The sequence below is a fragment of the Pleurodeles waltl genome, chromosome 6 (genome assembly GCF_031143425.1).
Source record: "Pleurodeles waltl isolate 20211129_DDA chromosome 6, aPleWal1.hap1.20221129, whole genome shotgun sequence".
NCBI classification, from domain to species: Eukaryota; Metazoa; Chordata; class Amphibia; order Caudata; family Salamandridae; genus Pleurodeles; species Pleurodeles waltl.
The window spans coordinates 966,756,588-966,781,917 of record NC_090445.1 but is presented as its reverse complement, the minus strand read 5'-3'; the positions used below and the strand labels follow the sequence as shown (position 1 = coordinate 966,781,917).

At 46.3% G+C, this 25,330-nt stretch overlaps 1 protein-coding gene across 8 annotated transcripts in view; it reads left to right on the top strand.

Annotated features, from left to right (window-relative positions):
- Positions 1-25,330, top strand: part of CPEB3 (cytoplasmic polyadenylation element binding protein 3) — a 543,123-nt gene that overhangs the window by 72,845 nt on the left and 444,948 nt on the right. For 4 of the 8 annotated variants that reach the window (XM_069239797.1, XM_069239803.1, XM_069239805.1 and 1 more), the window contains exon 2: positions 16,919-17,772. In XM_069239797.1, coding sequence (XP_069095898.1) covers positions 16,930-17,772 — 843 coding nt within the window. In that variant the 5' untranslated portion in view covers positions 16,919-16,929. Of the gene's footprint in view, positions 1-16,146; positions 16,365-16,387; positions 16,456-16,514; positions 16,633-16,918; positions 17,773-25,330 lie in introns of those variants that run through there. The other 4 variants (XM_069239798.1, XM_069239804.1, XM_069239801.1 and 1 more) reach the window with 4 other exon arrangements.

Genomic DNA, 25,330 nt, shown 5'->3' with positions numbered 1-25,330 from the left:
TAGGGTTAGGTCTGTGTCCCCCTCCCCAAAGGGAGTGGACACTGGAAGGGTGTAGTCACCCTCAGGGACAATAGCCATTGTCTACTGCCCTCTGCCCCCTGTTACGTCCCTAAATCCAGGATTTAAAGGCTCCCCTGACCTAGCTCATCAAATTCCTGGCTACCTCAAGAAGAAGAAAGAAGAAAAGAAGAATTGCTAAGCCGACCCCCAGCAGAGAAGACTGAAGACACCAACCGACTTGGCCCCAGCCCCACAGGCCTGTCTCCAGCTTCTGAAGGCTTGCAACTACAAGGTGACGCATCCTGCAGGACCAGCAACCTCTTAAAAGCCTCAAGAGGACTGCCTGGACCCCAGAGGATCAAGAACTCCAGTGGACAGCGGCCTTGTCCAGAAAGAAACACATACAAAGGACTCAGAGCCACCCCAGATATGCGAGTCCTGCCCACTCTTCCCCCGACACCTACTGGCCGTATCCAGGCGGCCCAACCGACGAGAGCGGGTCCTTGGTGATTCTGACCTAGTGTCCACCTTGGGTTGACCTCTACTGTCCAACACAATGACTCCTGCAGCCTAAATCCAGAAGACCACCCTGACCGTGACTGAGCCGGACAAAGATTCCTGATGCCAAAAGGTACCCCTGCACCCGCAGCCCCCTGGCTTTTAAGAATCCGACCTTCAGTGCAGCAACATCCAGCAGGCGGCCTTCCTCCTTGTCCAGCCTTTGGTTTCATGGAACCAACCTCCTGGACTTCACCTGCAGCATCTTTGTGACCCCCGGAGTACCCCTATAGGCAGTGCTTAATTTGTGCTTGTTGTTTCCAATGCTGAACACTGGCACTTATTTTAGAGGCCCAGGGCTTATTCTTCTGCCTCAAGCATTTGCTGAGAACAAAAGACACAAATGGGAAAGACGGATGAAGGGAAAAACGAAAAAGCGTCACAAACAGAGAAAGGAGAAACCTGGGGAGTGACCTGAAGGGGCAGGGAGTGACTTTAAATGGAGTGAAGAGGCCCGAGATGGCTTCAGGATTACGCTGCCACAGTATTCCATGTTCACACATTTAACTGTAGCATCCGCGTGTTTGAGGAGGGCTTTGAGCACCGGCACCTTTTTATTTACAAATGAAGCACTGCCTATAGGAAAGCTTTGGGAGCCCGACGCTGTGGTTGCACCCTGCACCCGGTCGCCCCTGCGCTGATGAGGGTGTGTGTTTGGTGCTGAGCTGTGGCCCCCGGTGCTCCTCTAAACACCCCAGGTCTGTCCTCCGAAGACACGGGTACTTACCTGCACGCAGGCCTGATTCCGAGTGCCCCCATTCTCCATAGGAGCCCATGTTAAATCGACCTCAACTTTGACCTCTGCACCTTGCCGGCCCATGTTTCTGGTGGTGGGTGTTTGGGGTTACCTTGAACTCCAACCTGTGGACATCCTAACCCCGGGAGACTGGAACTGTAAGCCTTGTACTTAACTCAAAACTGTGCGAACTTTTCTTCCCCCCTAGAACTGTCTTTGAAAATTGCACAGTCGACTTTTGAAACAGATTATTGCTATTTATTTGAAAACCGTATAACTTGCTGTAGGAAGCTGGCCTGGTCTCTGGTGGGTACCTATGGAACTTACACCTTCTGTCAGGACCAGGGTTTCCCTATTAGTGAAATGTAGGCAGTGTCTAGAAGCCCGGCTCTCTAGAGGTAGCTGTGGATGAGCATCCAAGGCTTATCTAGAAGACATGCAAAGCTCATGCAAAAGCACTGTTGTCAAACAGCACTTACACACATGAAAGAAAACACTCAGTGTTACAAAAACAAAGTACTTTATTTTAGTGACACAATTACCAAAAAGTACTAGCGAGGCAACCCTCCAATAGGAGCTAAGTAACACATTGATATGTAGACTAGGCATGAATAGCAATAGAAAACAGTGCAAATAGCAATAAATAGTGACCCTAGGGGAAACCCAAACCATATACTAAAAAATGGAATGCGAATGCAGGACCCCCACCTAGGTAAGTGGAATGTGTAGAGGGGAGCTGCGGGAACTAGGAAACCCCAAAGGAGAAAAAGCAGCCCCCACAGGAGACCCACTGGAAGAGGAACCAGGAGTCGCAGAGGAGACCACGCAGCACAACTGGAGAAGGGTTCCACGCCACAGGAGAAGCACGCAGAGGGCTGTGCGTTGCAGGAAGGAGTGCTGGGGGCTGGGGCTACACGGAGCCTGAAGTTCCCTTGGAGGAGATGCCAACAAGCCTTGGTAGCTGCAAAGTTGGACAGCTGGCAGAGAGGACCAAGAGGACTACTCCGGACCACCACCCGTGATGGAGGATCCACGCAGCTCAGGATGGGAGGAGATCCAGGCAGCCGTTCATCGTTGCAATTGGTGCCTGCGGATGCAGGGGAGTGGCTCCTTCACTCCAAGGGAGAGTCCTTTTAACTTCTCATGCAGGCTGAAGACTTGCTGTCCTCAGAGGATACACAGCCAGGGAAATGTTGCAGAATCTGGAAGGAGCCGTGGAAACAATGTTGCAAGAAAGGCTTTGTTGTGGATGCATATTGTCAGATCCTGGAGGGTCCTGTCGCAGTTTCAGTGCCTAGAAGTCAAAGTAGAGGTTGCAGAGGAGTCCTGCTGGAATCTTGCAAGCCGAATTTGAGGACCCACCTCAGAGGAAGACCCTAAATAGCCCTGAAAGGGGGTTTGGTCACCCAGCAGGTGACCATCTATCTGGAGGGGGCTCTGACATTACCTGCCTGATCTGGCCACTCAGATGCTCCTAGAGGCCTCTGCCCACCTTAGATTCAGGATGGCAGAATCAAGGGACCCTTTGGAGGAGCTCTGAACACAACTCCTGGGGTGGTGATGGACAGAGGAGTGGTCAGTCCCCTTTCTATTGTCCAGTTTTGCATCAGAGCGAGGACTGGGGGTCCCTTAACTGGTGTAGACTTGTTTATGCATGAAGGGCAGCAAATGCACCCTTCAAAGCATACCAGTGGCTTGGGGAGGCTGCCCCTCCCAAGCCAGTCACGCCTATTTCCAAAGGGAGAGGGTGTTAGCTCCCTCTCCCAAAGGAAATCCTTTGTTCTGCCTTCCTAGGCTTGAGCTGATCAAGCAGCAGGAGGGGAGAAACCTGTCTGAGGGGTGGCAGCAGCTTGGGCTGCCCGGAAAACCCCAGAAAGCTGGTAGGCGCGATGCTGGGGGACCTCTAAGGAGCCGCCAAAGTGCATGGAATCATATTTTGAAGTGTTAATTGGGAGTTTATAGTAATAGGATGAGGCTTGAGATGAGTAAAGGGGGGATGGAGGAGGGAAGAGTCTGTGGAAAGGGTTAGGGAGATCATAGTAGCAGGAGGGGTTTTGGGTGAGTCAAAGGTGAGATAAATGAGGGAGAACTTAGTAGGGCTGTTTGTGAGAACATGTAGTAAACTGAGGTTTGAGTGAGTTAGATGTGGAAGAGGAGGGAAGAGCTTAGGCAGGGTTATTTAGGAGATGAAAGTAGTAGAATCGGTTTGGGATGAGTCAGAGTGGGGATGGAGGATAGATTGATAGAGACATGACATGTGGTGGGTAGACAAAGTAAAGCTTACAAGAGAGTAACAATATTTGTTTTCTATTTATAAATGTATATATATATATATATATATATATATATATACACGTTTTGATCATTATTTTTATTTAATGTATTTATTCATTTGAGATAATAAATATTAGTTTGTGCTGCATGTGCATTTTGCAATTTATATGCTGGTGAAATTATTTTTTGTTAAATTACCGCTTGGACCATTGTAGTTGTGTAGTATTATTTACCCAGATCCTTTGTGTTATTAATGGGTATTAAGCAAGCAAGCTGGGTGGGATGACCAGATACCCCAATGCATATTTTCTAAGGATAGGATGAGCATCTGTCTTTGTGACAGTGTTGAGGCCTCTGTAATCAACACAGGACCTCATTTCTCTTTTCACATTCTGAGAGTGAGGTTTTGGGGCAAGCACCACTGAGCTAGCCCAGTGGCTATCAGAGTGCTCAGTGACTCCTATTTACAGCATCTTTTGCACTTCTGTTTTGATGCAGTCTCTAACATGGTCAGGTTGCCTATAAACTTTGCTTTTTATGGGCACAATGTCCCCTTAATCAGTGGTGGGCTCACAACATGTTGTCTGACCAGGTGTCAGAGAAAAGAGTTCTGAGAACTGCCCCAGGAGGTTCCTGCAGTCTTGTTTCTGAGATTCAGAAAGACAGTCTGCTAGGATTACTCCATTTACTGAGCCATCAGCTGCAGTGTTGGAGAAGAGGTCAGGGAGAGGGTCACTCTCTTCCTCCTGTCCCTCTTCAGTGTTCATGAGCAGGGTCATGTCAGCCCTGTCATAATAGGGCTTCAGGTGGTTCACATGAAGCACCCTGAGAGGGCTTCTGGGAGTGCCTAGGTCTACTAAGTAGTTGACCTCACCCTTCTTCTCCACTATTGTGTGGGGGTCACTCCAATGGTCTTGGAGTGCTCTTGGAGCCACAGGATCCAGGACCTACACTTTCTGCCCTGGCTGGTAAAGTTAGGAGAGGCTTCTGGTCATGCCAATGCTTCTCCAGTTCTTGTCTGGCCTGAAGGGTTTCAGTGGCCTTTTTCATGTACTCAGCCATCCTTGATCTGAGGCCAAGCACATAGGGGGTTATTCTAACTTTGGAGGAGTGTTAATCCGTCCCAAAAGTGACGGTAAAGTGACGGATATACCACCAGCCATATTACGAGTTCCATAGGATATAATGGAGTCGTAATACGGCTGGTGGTAAATCCGTCACTTTTCCGTCACTTTTGGGACGGATTAACACCTCCTCCAAAGTTAGAATAACCCCCATAGTCCTCTGTGTCCTGTTTAGGGGGCTTGAGAGGTTGTTCACAGCCCTCCCTTACAAGAGCAAGAGGGCCCTTAACAGGGTGTCCAAACAGAACTTCAAAGGGACTGTAGCCCACTCCTTTCTGAGGAACCTACCTGTAGGCAAAAAGGAGGCATGGCAATAGGACATCCCATCTCCTTCTGAGTTTTTCAGAGAGGCCCATGACCATACCCTTGAGAATTTTATTAAACCTCTCAACCAAACAATTGGTTTAGGGGTAGTAAGGTGTGTTGAACTTGTAACACCACACTCCTTCCATATTGCCTTAAGGTATGCAGACATAAATTTGGTACCTCTATCTGATACCACCTCTTTAGGAAAGCCCGCTCTTGAGAACATTCCCAGGAGGGCCTTTGTCACTGCAGGAGCTGTAGTGGTCCCTAAAGGAATAGCTTCTGGGTATCTGGTGGCATGGTCCACCACCACCAGTATGAATCTGTTCCCAGAGGCTGTGGGTTGATCTAGGGGGCTAACCATATCCACCCCAACCCTCTTAAAGGGAACCCCAACCACAAGACATATATTATTATAATAAAAGTGGTCACCGTTGTCTGCACAGCAGCAAAACAGTTCTTTCCACTTTTCTTGTATAACAGGACTAAGCGTGCTCATCACTGTTTTCTCCAAAATGCGCACCCTATTCATAGTGTTTTAATAGGTGTGCCTATCACCGAAGTGTATTTCGCAGGCACGATATTCACAGTGTTGAAAATTTTCAGTAGCCCTTCTTCGGCATGACGCTGCCGTATTGTAATATTTCGTATGAGTTGCATCCTGTTTAAATATGGCTGGAATTACGCTCTGCACATCATGCTTGTTTTTATATTAAGTTCAGCGTGTTTCCAGTATTTAGCTAGGAGCGCACATAGGCTGTTGACGGCAATACATCAGCACACCACACAGCAGTGCAAGGTAAACATCCTAGGCTTTCAAATAATGCGTTACTTTACACCTTTAATCAACTACTTGTAATGTTGTTATTCACATTTCCGTACACGGTTCACATTATTGTTATACAAATTGCTCATTCAAACAAACGGCGACGCACAGAAAATCTAGCTGGAATATTACTCACTATGGTTATATGTTGCACTCCTCGCAATACAATGGTGCTATGTTGCACCAACTCCCGTTCCTTACTTATACTTTTCTGGCAGATATGGCTGTAGGAGGGGCTTGTCCAATGTAGATCCTTGCACAAGTACTAAATCCACTGGTGATCCACTGGCTGAATTATTTTCTTAGGAAAATATGCCCACTGCACATCAGAGGGTTTGTCCACAGCCTCGCCGCTTGTCGCTATTTTGGAGGAACACAGCATACATATGGTTTCTTAGTGTTATTTGCTCAGTAAGCAGGTATGCGACCAACCCTGGTAGAACCCTCTGCGTCCTTCCCACAGCATACTTTAACTTCCTTAGCATTCTCATTTTGTCTCAACAACTGCGTCGCTAGGACACCCACACTAGGTTCTGCCAGTTGAACATATTACATACATTACAACATAACAGAGCCAACCGCAAAGAATTGTGGGCTGCAAGAAGAAGTTTTACACATGCCCTCACTCTCTACCTCGCTAACGGGAAGATACATACACTTGGGAGGGAATACAGTCCATGAAGTCCAGCACTATAATTCCTAGAGCAGGGCAACACCATTTGAGAAGTCTATAATCATCAAGGGCAGCCAGCATGGGAATCCACTGAGGTTTCTGGAGCTCTGTTCATCACGATGAACGAAATGCGCCATGCAGGCTTAGAATGGTATGACTGATGTTGCATATGGTCCAGTGGAACATGGACGCTGCACAGCGCAGGAAACTAAGAGATTGTAGTTACCTGTTGTAAATTTGACAGGACCAGGGAAAATTGGGAGATTGACCTGAACTACAAACACCACTCATGTTGGGAGCAGGAAAGGAACCAGGCTGCTGCCTTTCCACCAGGGGAGAGTGTGGGAGAGCGGGAAATAAATTAATGTGGTGGAAAAATTAGTCAGTGGAATGACCATCAGAAAAAGTGACCCACCATAACACAAAACGGTGACATGACACCCTTAGAATGGTAAACGTAAATATAAAGTTCAGACTCTTAACACAAAGGGCTTATTTTTCACTCAGGGAGAACACATACGTCCAGACGACAGGGAAGGAAAGTAGCTGAGTGGCCAAAAACAAAGTCAGAAATGAAAGGATCAGATTTGGGCAAGGGGGGCCATTGAATGGCAACACATTAGCTGGTAGCCATCTTGCTCTAAGGTAGCTGTACTTCTCAGCATATTGTAGGCATACCTGGCATAATAATGCCCACCCTTGGGTTAATGCTAACTCTGACGTGGTAACTACTGACATATCAATAATGTATTCAGTAAAAAATGGTGTGTTGTATTATATAAAATGCAGTGTTGTACAATCCCATATTTCACAGGAAGATGTTTTTTCACAAATACAGAATTCAAGGGATACGGATTCAGTCTGATTTACCTCCCTCCAGCTAACTAATCTGTAAGCATGACGCTCCATTCAAATAAAAACAGCCCTAAACCACCCTACAAAGCCCTACAAAGCTTTACCAGACCCTGTTGTTTAATTAGTGACCTTGTTAAAGCAAAGCAAAAAGCAAAACCAGTCAAATTTCTGTTGGGGCTCATTGTTAGCAGAAAAATTCAGAAGCAGCAAAACAAAACTTTGATTTTAATCATTGTCTACTATTTAATCAGCAATCAAGTTGTAAAAGCTGTACGTTGTAATTGCAAGTGAGGCTCGTTGTTTGCTGTACCCTGCTGGTAACAGTTTCAAAATATCTGACATCTACAGAGAGAATGTGCTTTTAAAAAAAATATATATATATTTGTTTTTGTTTGGAGCGCAACAAACAACAGAGTAAACAGCATTCAGTATTTCTGCAGTAGACATCCACGCCCCTGGTAAAGAAAAGAACACTAGAAAACAACAGCCTTCCCCCCAGACATCCCCCACACACCCATGGGCCAAATCAAGTACAAAATCTTGCCATCTCCATGAATCCCATATGTTTAAGCCATATTTTCTGCCCCCCCTCATCTCTGTCAGCGCCTCACTTTGTATGTCCTCTCGCATTGACATTTCCAGGGAGTGGCATTGTATCCAGGCTCCCCAAACCTTACAAAACTTCCCGAGGCAACCCCTGTTAGCATAGGTTACCTTCTCAGCCATCATAAGTATAGCCATGCCCCGTCCCCAGCTGGCCCTCGTCGGGCAATCCAGCACACCCCAATGTCTCTTTTGGTGACTACTAGCCCAAGGCCACAAAACAGTAGCTTAGTACAGGACAAGTCTATGTCATTAGGGATGCCCAGGAAAATAAATGTATGATCCATGGGGATTTGTTTGGATAGCAACCCCCCCGCCCACAAGCTCCCTCACAATTTCCATCCTGAATTTCTGGATCTTCGCTCACTTCCAGATTGTATGAAAGAAGGAACCAGTCTCCCCCCGGCATCTCAAGCAGTATGGGTGCTCTGCCTTTCCCATAGTGTGTAGTCTTAGCCTGTCATAAAACACTCTATGCAGGATCTTGTATTGGATAAATTGGAGCCATGAACATATCGCCACTTCTTGTGGGAGCATCAACGCTGCCTACCAGTCAACATCTTCTAACTCCCCTAACTCACCCTCCAAGTGACCTCGCAATCTAATCAAGGAGTCAAGCATATGATCGTTAATGTTTCTATATGTCACTGATATTGCCCCCCTACCAAGTTCCTCAAGTAACAAACGTCCCTCTAAAGGAGCTTAAACTAGATTCTCTCCCCCGGGAGACCCTGTGCCTTCCAGGCATGTCTCAATCATGCATACTGTAAGAATTGCCTCTCACTCAGGGCATATTCTCGTTTGAGGGAGGCAAAGGACATAAGGTCAACCTCTTCCAGTAAATCCCCTATTTTTGTAATGCCAATGTGGTCTCAAGCCACAAAACCATGCAACTTCTTCAATTCCCGCAGCCACTGTCCTTCCCATAAAGGGGTGTCCCTTGAAGTTCGGCCCTTCCAGCCCATGAGGGTTGTTACCCTGCCCCCGGCTGTCAGGGCCACCTGCGTATTTGGGAGAAGGTGCTGTTTCCCCTTCCCACCATAAAGATAATAGCGGTACGGTTTCCCTATCCATTGTGACCTATCCAGTCGGAACATGGAATGTTCTAGCTAGGCAAATACCCAATCATTAATACTTATAAGGTAGGCTGGCCAATTGTACTCCTTTGGATCTGGGAGAGACAACCCACAATTTTATTGGTTACGTTGTAAATACTTTAAAGCAAACCTGGAGTGTTTCCCATCCCACAGGAAGAGACGCAGGACCCTCTCTAAAGTGACCTCCAGCGAGACCTGATAATACGTGTTATGCAAAACATAGAACTATTTCTGGAGGCAGATCATTTTGAACAAGGTGGTATGCCCTATCAAAGTAGGGGGAGGAAACTTTTATTTATCCATATCAGCCCGGCATGCCCTCACCACTCTCCCCAGATTGCAGACATGACAGAGGTCTATCTTATGTGTCATAAATATGCCCAAGTATTTAAAAACCTCCTGCGTGCACTGAAGGCGCTGGGGGGAGAGAGTGCACACTCAACTCTTCCTGCGGGTATAGAGGATGTACTTATCCCAGTTAATTCAATAGCCAGAATAGCTCCAGTTTTCCTCAAATAACTGGAAGACCTGCTGTAGGGAGGCCGATGGTTCAGTCACATACAGCAATATATCATCAGCATGTAAGTAAATGTAATCTGAGAGGCAAAATACCTTACCTTATGGGCCCCTGAAAAATAAGAGTATTGTCTAGTATTGGGTTGGGCTTGTCGCCAAAGATCGGATAAGGCAAGTGATGCGAAGAAGCAAGCAAGCTGGGTGGGATGACCAGATACCCCAGAGGGTCCTATCCTGTCCACGTCTGGTGAAATTAATTCATGAAAGTCCCCCCCTAAGATGTATTGTGGGGAATCAGTCTCCGGCAGAATCTCTGCCAGTTTCTCCAACTTGGGTGGTTGGAGTCTAGGTGGGGCATATGCGCTAACCAGCATAAGTTCTCTGCATCCCCAAAATCCCTGTATTCCTATATATCTACTGCTGGGTCGATCCATTGCCTCACCACCTGGAAGTGGGGGGTTTCTTCCATACCAGGATTGCCACCTCCATGGTCCAGAGGTGAATTCCACACGTACCAGGGTGACATAGGCTCCTCTTCCCAGAAATTTACATTGGGTCCCTTTGAGGAGGGTTTCTTGTGGAAGCCCCACATCAGGGTGAACCCTCTTAAGACATTGGTGTATTAGGCCCCACACCTTATCCCCCAGCCTATTCACATTCCAAGAAAGAATTGTATTAGGCCTACCTTCCACCACCAGGGTAATAATCTTGTCTCTGGTGGAGGTCATCTTAAAAATTGGGAAGGTATCTGAGCCATTAATGAGAAAGGCACGGCCGCCCAGGTGACGGCCAGGAGTTTACAGAAGACCCCTGTTAAGGCTACCACAACCATTTGGGGGAGTAGGGATCATTAGGCCCAACAACAGGCTCCAACTTGGCCTGTGTGTCTGTTTTAGAACCTTCAAAAACACCAAACCAATACAAACAAGAAACCCCCAAATAACTGTAAGTCCCTCCTATCACCTAATTCCCCAGAGACCCCTGTGAACATGCACACCCATAAACTCCCCAAACTTTCAGATTTACCAAACACAGTCAGAGACAACTGCCTCTGTTAGCAGAGACTCTTAACACAGTAGCAAAAGAAGTCTTGCTCCAACACTGCAAGTCTTCCGTAGGTGGGCAAGGAGAACCTCTACCCCCATCCTCTGGCCCCGGATCAGAGCTCCTAACCCAAAATTCCATTATCATCATCAACATTGAAAGCTGTTGCCAATGGAAAGGATCAATCCTGTTTTTGCTCCAGGTGAGCAGTGGCAGGTGCCAAGAGATGAGTTATTTCTGATCCAGTCTCTTTTTTCTCATCAGTGCCCCTTCGAGTCACCGGTGCGACTGTTAGCCTTGGTCTTTTTCCACCTGTTCAGAGGCCGCTCCCCATCTGGATCCGACGAGCCCATTCCTCTCCACCAGCTTCCGGCGTTGGCTTTTCCTTCTGGTCCCTGACCAGTCCTTTGGTCGGGCACCTCCTCCTCCTCCATTGCGAGGGCCTGTCTCCTGACCCCTATGTCTGGATAGCCTCGGATGTTCCTCCATCCAAGCCCAGGCATCCTCCGGAGTTAGAAACAAGAACACCTTCCCCTGGAGCAGTACTTTCAATTTGGCTGAGAAGAGGAGCATGTATTGGAGTTTAAGGTTCCATAGTTTGGCCTTGACTGAATCAAAAGTATGTTGTTGCCTCTGAACTTCCTGAGCGTAATCAGGAAAAGCAAGAATTCTAGTGCTTTGGTGGCGAATTTCTCCCAGCCTGCATACTTCCGCTAGTATTGCATCTTGGTCTTCAGAGTTCAGAAACCGTGCAATCCTGTGCAATCATTGGTATGAGGGGGCCCTGATTACCTTCTAGGGCTCGATGGGTGCTGAATTACAAAGCAAGATGATAGCTTCTCTGGTGGCATAACATGGCAGTGCCAGTACTATAGGAAGCATGCCTGTGCCTTCAGCCCCTTGCGGAAATCCCACAAAGCACAGATTATTCTGTTGAGTCCAGGTGTCTGCATTTTCCAGCCGCCAGAGCACATCCCTGGAGGTAGTTCTCATCTCCGTTAGCTCCCAATGGAGATCCTGTACCGTGTCTTCCAGGTCTGATATCCAAGACTCCACCAATGTAACCCTGTCTGCCACATTACAGAGGTCTTATCTTTAAAGTAAGACCTCCAAGCCCACCTCCCCCACCTTTCCCTCAAGGGCTTCTCTGGAGGACTGTATTGCCAGAAGGAGGGTGGCGGTGTCTGGCATCATTGAAGAGCCAGGCCTGAGCAGGGGTTATCACATTTGTGTATTGATCCATCTTGCACTGACGAGGGGGCTTTGGGTCTTTGTCTTTTGCCCATGCACTATCCGTGAACTCAACCTCTGTATTAACGTCAGCACAGCCATGGAATAGCAGAGTCACAGCACTAGTAAGCTGTAGGGTTAAGGTCCCTGAGGGGAGAATGTCACGGAGAGGGGATCCTTTAAGGGAACAATCCATGTCCTTCACTGCAGTATGGATACCACACCAACTCCAGCGCAGTCAAAGTGGGAATAGCCAACTTCAGCAACTCAAACCACCTCAGGCACAGGCAGGCCTGTCCATGCAGGTGAACCACTGTGGTGGGAAGAGAGCACTGGGGTTACTTCCACTCCTCTTGATGCAATAGATGGCACATTTTCCTCAGGTGTGGAACCATGCGACTCAGCTGGCAACTCTGGGACCCCTACCGATCTAGGATGCCATGTCACTCCTCGCTTTAGCTAGGCCAGAAGCTTCAAAAGGAGGCATTGTGTCTTGTGAAGGCCTAGGCAGTGGTTTGTGATACTGGCTGCAGCATTTCACCTGCTTATTTTACCCCATACCCTGGAACTCTCCGTTTTTTTGGGCAACCACCCGGGTTGGCCCAGGGGCAGATCCTCTCGTCAGATGGTTGCGACTCCACCTGACAACCGGCGGAGCTCCTCTTCATTGTGGATGGTTAGCCACAGATGCCTGGGGACACCACAGGTCCGACAGTCATTGCACTCAAGGCATGACCCCGGCCTCCCCCCGCACTTCCAACGCACTTCTGGGGGAGGGGCAAATCACTCAATGTCCTCGAGGGGCAGACCACTGCTGCTTCCGGCGCAATGTTGCCAGCAATCCCCTAACTGTGTGCAGGCAGGATCACCCAACTGGAGTGCTGGACCCCACTTGCTCTCTTTGGCGCCTTTATCCACTTCTGGTCTGCCCTTCTGCCGGAGAGCTCACCTCCACCGCCAGGCAGCAGCTCAGTCTCCAACCATGCAGGAAGGCCGCAGTGCAGTCGGCACCCAATATGGTGGCCGTCGGGCGCGACACATGGCCCGCTCCTGTCAGTTCACAGGCCTCACCTTACTTTCTTTTGTCCTCGGCAAGTCGTCAGAAGAGCTGAGCAAGACGCCCTCCCCTCTGATGGAGGAACAGTCAGCCCTTACAAGTCAAGTGCCACTCTGCACCCGGCCAGAGACCTACCAAACACCCTAGTCATGAGGTTGCCATTCCGTGGTTTTCTACCCTCTGGGGGGCAGCAAATATCTCTGCAGCAGGAGTCTGGTAAGAACAAGGACCTTTGGCAAGTATCCGTCAAATTACTTATGGGTTAGGCACAGATACAAACAGGACTTCAGAGTGGTCCGGCGTGGACCTCGCTCAGAGAGCGTCAAGCGATGCCACCATCTTAGGTCCGCCCCAGATAATGTGCTTTTTGACAAGCAACGCATGTAGTCTTTGTTTTTGAACTTATTTTTATTGAGCTTTTTCTTCAATACACTCTATTAGCATGCAACATACAAATTGTTTAGGAGTGGCTACATCAGTAGCAGTGTTACTGTTGGAATAAACGTTTGCATTGCATGCACTCCTTACAATATCATTAGCGCTTTTTGCCACAAGACGAAACTTCTTCAGGGTGACATTTATAACAAGCCATAAATGAGTTCTGCAGAATAACTGGTATGTTAGCTAGCACTACAATTAATGCCTTGGATACATAAATTGGCTATTTTTTGTTCTAGAATTCAACAATAGAAGGACGCGTAGTGCTTTTTGCGTGCACTTATCGCCCCTGCCTTCCAGCAGTTTCGGGGCCTGGTTTACAGCTGGCTGGCAATGGTGAATCCTCGGGGAAGGTTACGCCTGAAGGAGAATCCACTGATGCAATTGCCTTTCCAAAGGGATACCATGGTAATGAAATTACCATTGGTAGCCTTTCAGTGTCAGGCTGTCCTCTTCACATGGTGCCAGAAGCAACGCGGCCAAACTCTAGCCCCTGTGCTTTTTACCTGTGCCCTAGTCTTGACAGACTAAGATGGAGCAGGAAAGGCTACCAGTTAGAGGTTAAGCTTGCTGGGTCAGTACACGTGGCCCTCACGATCCATGTTATTGTGCTATAAAGTTCTGATATATCAGAGAAAATGTTACCCGTGTGTCTCTCACTTAGTCTGTGATTTGTGGCTGTTTGCTGCACTGAAGGGTGTGCGACATGCGAGCGTGGCCAGGTTGTGCATAGGCCGCCCCCGCAGGGGGCATAGAGGGCCGGCGCCTTGGCCCGGAAGGGACCGGTTAAACCGGTTTGGGGAGGGCGCGCACCAAGTAGGTGCCAAGGCACCCCCACCCCTGGGAAGGCCAACAGGTAGGATTGGTCAACCTGCGGCCACCAATTGGGGGGGTTTTGCTGTGGTTCAAACCCCCCAATGGAATCAAGGTTGGGGGGGGGGTTCAAGGGATGAAGGAATGGGATTTAAGGCGCGTTGCCGGAACGACGGTCTAATCAAGACCAGGACAACGCGCTCGCGGCATCGGCTGCAGGAAAGAAAATACCACCCTCCCACCCCAACGTATAAGGCATTCAGTTGCGATGCCAGAAGGACAAAAGGGCGGAAGGTAACAAGGTTTTACCAAAGAATTGATTGGAAGACACACCTAGTAAGGGGGTGTGCGAGCAAAACCACACACCTGGGGATGCCGTACGGCAGGGTGTAAGGTGGCCAAGTAAAGGGAGTAAGCAGAACACGGCACTCGCAGCCCAGACCCGCCACGTCGGATGGCAGGGCATAGGATACGCCAGGTAGCGAGTTGGGCCTAATGCAAAGAACTGGAAGCTACCCCCTGAAACAACACAAACATGGTAAAACAAACTCTATTGGAGTGAGCCCCTCCAAAATCAAAGGTGGAACTGCCAAAAAACGAAGGGCAAAAGGAGGCAGGACAAATGGAGGCCAGGACTTGAAGGCCCACCAGTCAATCACTGTAATCTTTGAAAACGAAAATGAAATGTATCAAATGAACAATGTGAATATCTTACTGTCATAAGTACAAAGTTTTATTATCAGTGAGGCGGGCTCAGGCCCATATATCTCACAGCGTTGGGCAGTCACACGCTTGTCCACATTAATAAAGCGGACAACTATTATCCACTCTAGAAAGTATGTCTAAGTCTGTATCATGCATGCTTATCGGTACAACGTGTAACATGATTTGTAAAATGTCAGTAATGCCGGCTCTGTAGTGTGACAAGTGCGGGTGTTATAAACCTTGCCATCAGCAATTCTAGAATGACGTAGGTCTTAAAAAGCCTATTCTAGACCCTCACGATTCACAAAATTGAGTAATTTCTGAAGTTAGTCTCTCCGCATGCACATAACCGCCTTGTTCTGCTTATGTTGAAGTGTCACTCAAAATATCAAACATAAGGCAAATAAATGTCACGTGGGGGCACTGCAAAAACACACATAAGCAAACTAAAAACTTTGCAATTATGAATTAGCAGAAGAACATTGATAAATTATTTAGACTCAGCCAGACAGCAGCTGCCTCACTTTGCAGTGATGTACTTTGCTTATATGTAGAGAAGTTGCCAAGTGGTATTGATTTGTGTTTTACAGTGGGGTGAACAGGTGTGGGCTGTGTTGGAGAGGTGGATTAGCGGGCAATGTTTTAAACCTGCGCTGGAAAGTGGTAGGGTGCGCTTTCTATTTTTGGGATGAGCTTGAAGCCCGTGATTTGCATTTTGGCCCGGGTTATACATTGGTTGTATTTAGTTATGGGCAGACCCCAAAAACATCGTTGGGGTGCAAAGGATGAAAAGTGGCTGCTACTGCTTTCGGGGCCGCAGCGGCTAGCATGGTTTGTGGCAATCAGTTCAAGAGATTGATTCAGAGATGTATTGATCTACCATTGTGGCTCTGGGGAGAGCAGCAGCTCAAAGGGTCTGCCTCATCTGGTGGCTGGAGACTAGTAGGAGCGTTCAGAGATGGGCATAGAGCAAAACGGTGTGGATAACGGGTGGGTTGGCCTCGCTGGTCCGTTTTGGAGGCGGGCTTGGCGCTCTGGAATTTGGTGAGCGGGTGGAAGAGGGTTGCGTGCTGGGGAGGGCGTTTCCCCAATAGGCAGTGGGTAACTGGGGACCAGCCATCAGTAGTTCTGTCGGGGGTGGGCGGGAGATCAGTGGGCCGCTTTCACGGACCGCAGGGACATCCGAGGGATGGTTTATAGGCGGGAGGAAAGCCGAATGGCGTCTTCCGTAGGAGCGAGACTATAGTGGATGCGTTAGTAGCAGGCGGCACGGCAGCAGAGGATGTGTTTGGAGGTGGGTCATGGATCTGGGCGTCGCTCGGAGGCGGGTCGTCGAGCAGGGCGATGTCTTCGGTGGGCCGGCGGGGGGCAGTGTCATGTAACCTTGCTGAAGGGCGCAGCAGCAGTATTTATTGACGTATGTAAATCGCCAGAGGAGAGAGGGCGGAGCTGCCCAATGCAGGAACCAGAATCCCTTTCTTATGGCCGGTTGAGAGGCTCCGAGTTCCGGTGAGAGGGCAGGGGAGGGAAAGAGACGTGGCGAAATCACATCGCAAACAACTGTCATCTCTGTTTAGAAAGAACCGGCGCTTCAGAAAGGGTGAACGCGCTGAACTGTGCACAGGGGGGCGAAGTGCTACAGTGCAAACAAACATTGCAAGGCGGATTTACAGCTGCTCGCCCCTGCCTCCTGTCATACGAGGGGGCGCGCGTGTCCTGCTACAGTTGCGCGCATACTATATTTACTCAAAACAAAATAAATGAAAAGACAAAAAGGGTAATTACAAAGCAGGCTACTCAAATTGGAGATCTGAACTGTGCAGCCGGGTTGTGTATCTATATCAGTAAGCCACAACGTTTTTTTTCCCTTTAGGAAAAAAGTACCCCCACAGGGAATAGCCCCCCCCCAAAACGCTAACAGCCCAAGACCAGAGGCGCTGTTAGAAACTTTTGCAGTGGGATTTCTTGGGGCATTTAAACTAATTGTAAATCGCCATTCTTTACTTTGACGGCACTGTTATATACTCTGGTTGGCAATAACAGCTGTTTTGTTTTCATTTCAGCCTCGCAAACCATGCAGGATGATTTACTGATGGACAAAAACAAAACTCAGCAGCCCCAGCAACGGCACCCACAAGCACCCCAAGCAACACAGCAGCCCACAGAGGCGGGCTCGGAAGCACCGTGCGGCCCCCTGAGCCCGGAGCCCCCGGAGGAGAGCGGCAGCGCGCAGCACAGCAAGGAGAAGATGCAGATGGAGTCCCCGCTGCTGCCCGGCCTGGGCTTCCAGCAGCAGGAGGCGCCCTCCTCGGCGCCCTCCCTGTCCCCGTCCTTCGGCAGCACCTGGTCCACGGGCTCTAACGCGGTGGAGGAGAACAGCAGCTTCTTCCAGGGGGTGCCCCCGGTGAACGGCGCCCTGCTCTTCCAGAACTTCCCGCACCTCAACCCGGTGTTCGGCGGCGGCGGCTTCTCCCCGCAGCTTGGCCTGGCGCAGCAGCACCACCACCACCCCCAGCAGCCCCCGCAGCAGAGGCGGTCCCCCGGGAGCCCCAACCCGGGAGGGCCGTACGCCCCGCAGAGAAACGCGTACAACCACCAGCCCATCATGACCAGCAAGCCCTCCACCACGTCCAGCTGGAACACCAGCAGCCACCAGAGCGCCGCCTGGAGCAGCCAGTCCAACCCCTGGGGGGGCGTCCCCGCCGGTCGGGACCCTCGACGGGCGGTGGGCGTCGGGGTGGGAGTCGGCGTGGGGGTGCCCTCCCCGCTGAACCCCATCTCACCCTTGAAGAAGCCCTTCTCCAGCAATGTCATCGCGCCTCCTAAGTTTCCAAGGGCCGCCCCGCTGCCCCCCAAATCCTGGGTGGAAGAGAACGCTTTCAGGACGGAGAACGGCACCCCCTTGCTGCCTTTCCAGGTAACCGTGCGCCCCGTGACGCCCTGCCACCCTCTCTGCCTTTCCTGGTAGGCGTGCAGGTAGCTTGTTGCAGGGTTCACACTACACCAGGCGAGCGCTCCACCTGTCGATGCGACTCTCGCCTGAAAAAAAAAAAAAAAGTTTGGGAGTCGAGGCCAGTTCTCTCAATTCCAATCATTCTTTCCGTTCATACCAAAATGTTCCTATTGAATCATGCTTTTTTGTGTGGTAAGGTGCTGTGTTTTTTTTTTTTTTTTGTAGGATTTTGGAAGCAGTGCTGTTTTCACATTGAATGTTGTGGTCTAGTAGCACCCCACCGCTTTATGATTGGAATTTCACTTAATCTACAAGCTGTTACGTTGATTTCTACATTTAGCATTTTACAACTGTCATTTGTGCCAATTAATCTTATATATTTTAAATTATACTGAACCCTTTTCCTGGCAGTATTACATATATTGTCATGAATATGCCTCGCCCAGCCTCAAGCATCTGTATGCATTTACTAACTGTTCAGTCAGGTTCTAAGTTCGCTGTATAATTGTAAGATCTCCTGAACTGAAGTATTGGAGAACAGCAGTAGTCGGCGCCACCCTGACCAACTGTAGACTAACGACACATAAGTGTGCAAATTGGAGTAAGAAATATTTTAATTGACCCCTTTGGTTTGAACATTTGTCAGCGCAACATGGATGGTCCACAAAACCCTACTGTAAGGATGGTGCTCGGTGGGTAGGGGTAGTTTAACTCCTTTTTCTTTTTTTTAAAGATGGCGTGTATAGATATGTTTTCCTGCTTTTGAAACACCCTAGGATAGAACTTACTCAATAAGGACATTTCCGTGTTTCATTTTGGTTCACATAACACCTCAGGTTTAAAAACGGCTCCTTTCGCAGAGCTCCAGAATGTAACCTGTATCATCTCCCATTAGGTTTTGATTTGGGATTACACATTTTAGAAAAAGTTGATATATTATGTTAACTGTTTGTAAAGTAGCTGTTTGTTTTTGGCTATTAGTATTGTAAACCAACATGGTGGCCACTGATCATACCACAAACACAGTAAAATACTCAATTATATACGCACCTAACCAGAGTAGTCTAAACAGTTATATACATTGTAAGCCAGTGGTTCCCAAACTTGTGACTTCTGTGGACCCCCACTTTATCATTACGGTAACTCGGGGACACCCCACTGAATCATTATTGGAATCTGGGGACCACCCTACTAAGTCATTACTTGAACTGGGGACCTAACCTGTTAATATTATTTAATATCTAAGCAGTCGTGGACCCCTTGAGGAGACCTCATGGACCCCCAGGGGTCCCCAGACCACAGATTGGGAACCAATGTTGTAAACAATTCTCAAGAATGGCAGGGTTTTGATCAGGAAGGCCAAGAATGTGACTGAACGACCTTAATCAGTTAAACTCCCTATGAAACGTTTTCTATCTCAGCTTTCAGTGCCACAGTCTACATATGAAAAGAGATAAAAATAGAATGCATGACTATCCTGGAGGCTATAATATGGACGAGCTGCCATCCACCTGATCATGTATTGTGCAAAGTCTGTTGGAGATAGACCATGTGCCTGTCTGATTCTAATAACAAATGTAGGCAATGCAGTGAACACACGTGCTACTTGAACTGTTAATCGTAGTGCATGGGAAGTTTTTTTTGTGTGTGCAGGTGGCCTTTACAAAATGTATATATGATTTAGAGATTCTTTCTTACTCGGAAGCCTACAAGACACTACATGGCTCAGATTCAGTGCAAGGTCATGGTAGGCACATCTATCAGTATGGCAATCGCCCATGTTGCTCAGCACACGCCATTCTTTGCAGAGTTTGTTCAAGGTCACACATGCACAGTCACTGTGGTCACGATCACAGTGAGAGCTGTAGAAATTAGATGAGTGAATTTGTTTTGCTTATGGGAAATATTGATATTATTCATTTGCGTATAAAGTAACATAAGAAATCGACTACTGTATAATGTGATATCAGTTTATAAGAAGCAGTTGACAAACCTACCTTCAAAGAGAAAGTGCTATTTTATTTGCACACATTATTTAAAATTATTGCAACATAAAACAAATAATATAATTAGATTATAGAAGTAAAATAATACAAGACCTAATTGGTGCTGCGAACCAACATCATTAGTTTTTAGACAATGCATTCGGTTTCGTCATAATAATAAAAACAGTCTTAAAAAAAAAAAAAATTAAGAAGCTAGCAGCCAATTGAGTCTACAGAACTCCAGCAGGCTTTCACTGCCTCCATTACAGTTTCTGGGGTTGAGCTGCAAAAAAGAAAGCTGCAGGATTTTACGCCTCCGAGCCAAACGTTTGTTACAAATACAAATTATGTGGAGTATTGGTTCGCTGTTTATTTTACATAAGCGGCACAAGATGTCTTTGCTGACAACCTATGAAAACTAGTATGATCTTAACTGGGTGAGGCAGAATCTTAGTATAGCTAGCAATGATTTTGTTTAAAGATAGAGAGGAGCATCCCAAAGCTCTTGGCTGACAGTCTTAAAAATGTTTATTAACTTTTTTTTTTTTTTTCCCATGAATGGAATAGTTGTCCAAGGTTGAGATCAGTTTAATTTGTTTAATCGCCAATTTCTTAGTTTGAAAAGCTACTAACATAGTTCCAAACACCATTAGAGTGCAATGATAAAAGTGGGACTTTCAGGTCAGAGCTCTGTGGGCTCTTGCATTTGGAGGTAGACTGTCACAATAAATATTTTAGAAATCCTTCTGCAGCCACTTTGTGGTTCGCACACTATGATATAAAATAGGCACTTAAGATGTGCTCTTGTTTGAAAACATTGAATTGTGAACGTAATTGAGCTTACGATGTACTGTCAGGTAGTCTGAAAAGCCACCTGTATATCTAGCACTGACCAAATCTGGCCATTTTTCACAGTCCCCTTGGAAAAACTATATGGCTGAAGTTTAAAGTGGGCATTACTTTGCTCCTGACAACTTGCAGGAAGAGCCTTAGCAATGGACCTGACATTTTGATAATGAGCCTAAGAAAAGATGTACTCTGTGGTAATGCAGTCGTTTTCCTAAATGCAAGTTGACCAGTGTGCCCTCCACGATTATTCTGCCATATTCCAATATTTGCATTGCTCGGAAGCCTAAAGATTCAGTGTAAGGACATGGTAGGTGCATATATCAGTATGGTAACCACCTATGTTGGCCATCACACGTCATTTCTTGCAGAGTTTTTTTCAAGGTCACAGATGCGCATTGAGTCTGCAATCATAGTTAAACCTATAGAATGGTAGATGAGTAATTTGATTTGTTTTGCCTATATGAAATATTGATTTATATTCATTTTGTGTTTTCTTGTTGCATATTATTCTGCATAAATTAATCTAAGAAATTAATATATTGTGTGGTATAAATGAGCAGTTTATGAACATACCTTCAAAGAGTAGGGCGTGCAGTCTATTTGTTCATTTTTAATGTAGTCATATTTACATGCTGGCAGTCCTTATATATCAGTGTAGTAGTGTTTCTCCCTAGTTTGCCATTAAATGAGGATAAATTATACAACAATCAAAATAACTTCAATAAGGCATTCAGTCCCTTTTGCAACATGAGCAAATCAAGCAATAACACTTAATGAACGAAATTCAATGTTGCAACCATCCATTATATCCAGCAGCACTCCATAATCTCTGAATATAACTCAACAGTATGACAAATACAAAAACACATTCTCTAGCCACATACTTCGCCAACAAGTCCTTATTCTATTGTGCCCTCTACTGATTTGTATTGTGGGTTTACGAAAATGAAGTCCATGCAAAATTCCACCACAGAAGTAGTCATTTAGGAGAATCTGAACCCAACGCCTTTAATTTGTTTATCCTCCTTTTCCGCCACTTGGTTCATTTAATCTGTAATGGATTCTTCTAAATACTTCTGCAGAGCAAGAACTACGTATTGCAGAATTATTCCAGCTGCAGTGATTTTAAAGTAACTGTCAGCAGCATTTGACACTGTAGCCCACCAGATTCTTTTGTCCAGAAAGAACAGTCTCGGTGTTAAGGATTCATCACTTAATTCATTTGAAGATTTCTTGAAAAACAGATCCCAGCAAGTAGCCTTACCTCCTTTTACATCTGTAGCCAAACCACTATTTTGTGGAGTTAAGCGTGACTACGTCCTGTTAGCATTGCTTTTTAATTTACATATGATCACCTTGGCTGATCTTTTCTATCTTTTGGCTTTGCATGAATAATATAGGTATAACCACAGGTCTACCTAGGGGCAGCTTAGGCCTCGTTACACTTTGGGAACTGTTGAGTGAGTCTTCAGTGCTTTGTTAAAGGAGTCATGGTTTGAAAGACACTGAAGAGCTGGTGGCATTTAGTTCCACTATTTTGGAGTCGGAATCAAGAAGGCTCTGCCTCCTAAAAGGGCCTGTCTAAAACAGGAGGTTTGAGCTTTGAAATGAGATGGAGAGCAGAGTGCACAAGAAGTTAATACTGCATGATTTGAAATTGGATGATGGCAGTACCAGTACTATTCAGAGAGTGATGAACTAGACACTGAGATTTAAAGTAGATTCCCTGTACCAGTTGCAGCCAGTACTGATTGTGGTGGGCTTGAGTGACCTGATAATATCTGCACAGCTCAGTGACCAATCTCAGTCCTGTTTTGAGGAAGTACTTTGTTCAGAGTTTTGGACAGGAGACTCAGCATGTAGGCATTAGACTAATCAGTCCCAGACAGAATGGCTGCACTGATAAACTCTGAGGAATAACAGGAAATATCTGTCTCAAGACTCTCAATTGGAAGGAACAAAGCAGTAAATATTGAGTTGACTTAATTTCAAGGAGAAGTTCCTGGATAAGCTGGAAGCCCAGGTTCCTGCCACACTTCATTTTGAGAAGTGATCATGTCTCTCTTCAGGATCGGCCTCAATTGGCTATCCCACCTCACTCTCAATATGACAAAAAACTTTCCAGAACATTGCAGACGCAGGTATGACCACCAGATATGGAGAGTATCCCCTTCCATCTCACAATTTCTCGAGCAAAGACCAGAAGCATTACCGTACATACACTTTATTTACTTGGAGATGCTATGCCAAAAAATCTTATACATGGATTCTCTATTTTGTGCACTTTTGCATAAGTATGGAACATCCAACCACAAATGTTGCCACAGGCTTTCGGAAATAGTGTTTAGTGCCTGTTGTCACTCTTTCATGTATGGCAGCTGTATGAGGATATTTTAGTTCACCAGAGCAGCATAAATAATGAAGATGAGACCCTTCGGTGAAGTAGAGGAGGTGACAAAATGTTCCCAGTGAGAAAGAGGTCTGCACGCTGCTTCTCTTTTAAGGTGCATAACCCAGTGTCGTCACTGAAACTAATGGAAATCACTCTTAGACTGGTCAAATAACTTAATTTAAATAAGTCTTGCCTACTGAGCCCTGGGGAGAAATCTGGGTTCTGAAAAAGGGCACATATGAGAAGGGGAATGTCATGTATTTCTGTCCCTTTGTAATACGCTGTCCGATATCCAGGGAGATTCGTAACATCTCAGACACATAGCAGAGTAGGGGTCTTGCTGCTTTGTGTAACCATGTAATAGCCCAGGGAGCCTGTTTTCTAGTACCACCACATCCTTGTGTTTCCAGTGTCCTTCCGTCTAGTACGTCGCAAAATTTGAATAGAATTTGGAACTGGGAGGCTTGGTTTTAGTTTGTCTGTTGCCCCAGTCCTTCAGACCTTCTGTTGGCTCTCAAAACCTTTATTTACACTCTCGCATTTTCTTCCCCATATAAATGTGTCAACGGCAGTCTGTAGGTTGTTCATATTAAGGTCTGGAATTTTGTCGGTGGGGCCTGAATGATCTAAAGCAGCACGGGCTGGATATTTAACTTTATTTCTGCTACTCTCCCCAACCATGAGGCATGTAATCTCTGCCACCCGCATAGATCGTGCATGAGTGCATTATACGTTCATGGAGAATTTGTTTGATAAATTGTTGGAATCTTGTGTGATATAAATACCTAAATATTGAATATTATTTTTAGCTCAGCTGGAGGGGGTATCTCCATATTTATTTCTTGCTTAATTTGTCTGTATTTAGCCAGATTTAATTTGAGAAAAAACAAAGCTGCAAGAAGTAGTTTTCGGTTCTTACTTAACTTATAGTGGCACACTCCCTCTTGATTACCCAATTGCTTTAGTGCTACAAGAAAACACATCTGATGCATCATTCATATGCAGTACTCATGTGAACGTGTTAGCATTGTAGCAAAAACACATGCACATCTGCAGCTGTTGAAATATTCATTAGAAAACCTTGTCTCTTTCTAACTTCTCTTCTGTCAGCATTGCCGTTGGCCTGGCAGTCCTCATTGACAGCATTGACAATAACTCAAAACAAGATACGTATTTTATCATTTTTTTTTTACCTTCAAAAGTGAATGCTGAATGAGAAACGGATGGTTTTCTGTTTGTATTTATCTGTAAAACTCAGTAAAAACAGAAAACTGGGTGCTTTATTCATAAGCAGGAGCCTTTCTAGGGATGTCTTTACATGCTAACAGCATCTGACTCATCTGTGGGGAATATAGTAGCTGTACTTTTTGATTTTGTGCACCTCTGATGGTTGGGTTTCCATGTTGTTTTCACCTAAATCCTTTTCATTCTCACCTGGTCTGCTGTTATGCTTGTAAATCTGTGATCTCTGGTGCGGTTTGCTATGGGTTTATATATTCCGTTGTTCATGCAGTCCTCTCAGTCAGAGCCCGTTATTTGCCTGGAAGATATTGGTCTATCTTGATCGTTTTAGGTGATGTACCTTCCATCCCCATACCAATCACCTTGGGCCATTTGTGAGTTATGTCGAGTTATTGGGCTGTATTTTGTGTGTTGTCCTTAATTGCTTGGCATACTCAAGACATGGACGCAGGTGAAGCAGGGATATTTGAAAGATTTCCCTCTTGACAAATTTGTTCACTGTACTGTCTTTGGGTAAGACCGCTATGATTGTGGTTTTGGGTTACCGTTCTGTTTCAATTTCCAATCTGGATATGTTCTTCAGATGATAAGTTTGAGGCAATCTTGTTGGTAAAACAACAAACTGCAAGATAACATTCATGTAAAATAAATACACGGAAAATTGTCTAAGAGCGGATTTTTTTTTTATTTATTTATTTTTTTTTTTTAAATCAAGCTTTCCAAATTGTAACATCTCAACAATTCATAGTTAGAAAAAAAATATGTTGCCGCTGGTTTTGCAAGTGGAACTGCTTTAAAACCATGTACAGATTTAGAAAAACAAAGGACAGTCTAATGAGTGTGCATTTGGTGTTATGTGTACAGAGGTAGATACCTTCATTGCCTGCACCATCAGCCAAAAATCTTGAACTGTGAATATTGAATTGCATTGCAACCAGACCTTAATGACCTCAGTTCATAGATTACTGTCGGATAGTGTATAAGTAGAAGGAAAGGCGTTTTCCTTTCCTAGTGATGTTAAGTAACAGCATTAGATGTGTTCCTTGATAAATAT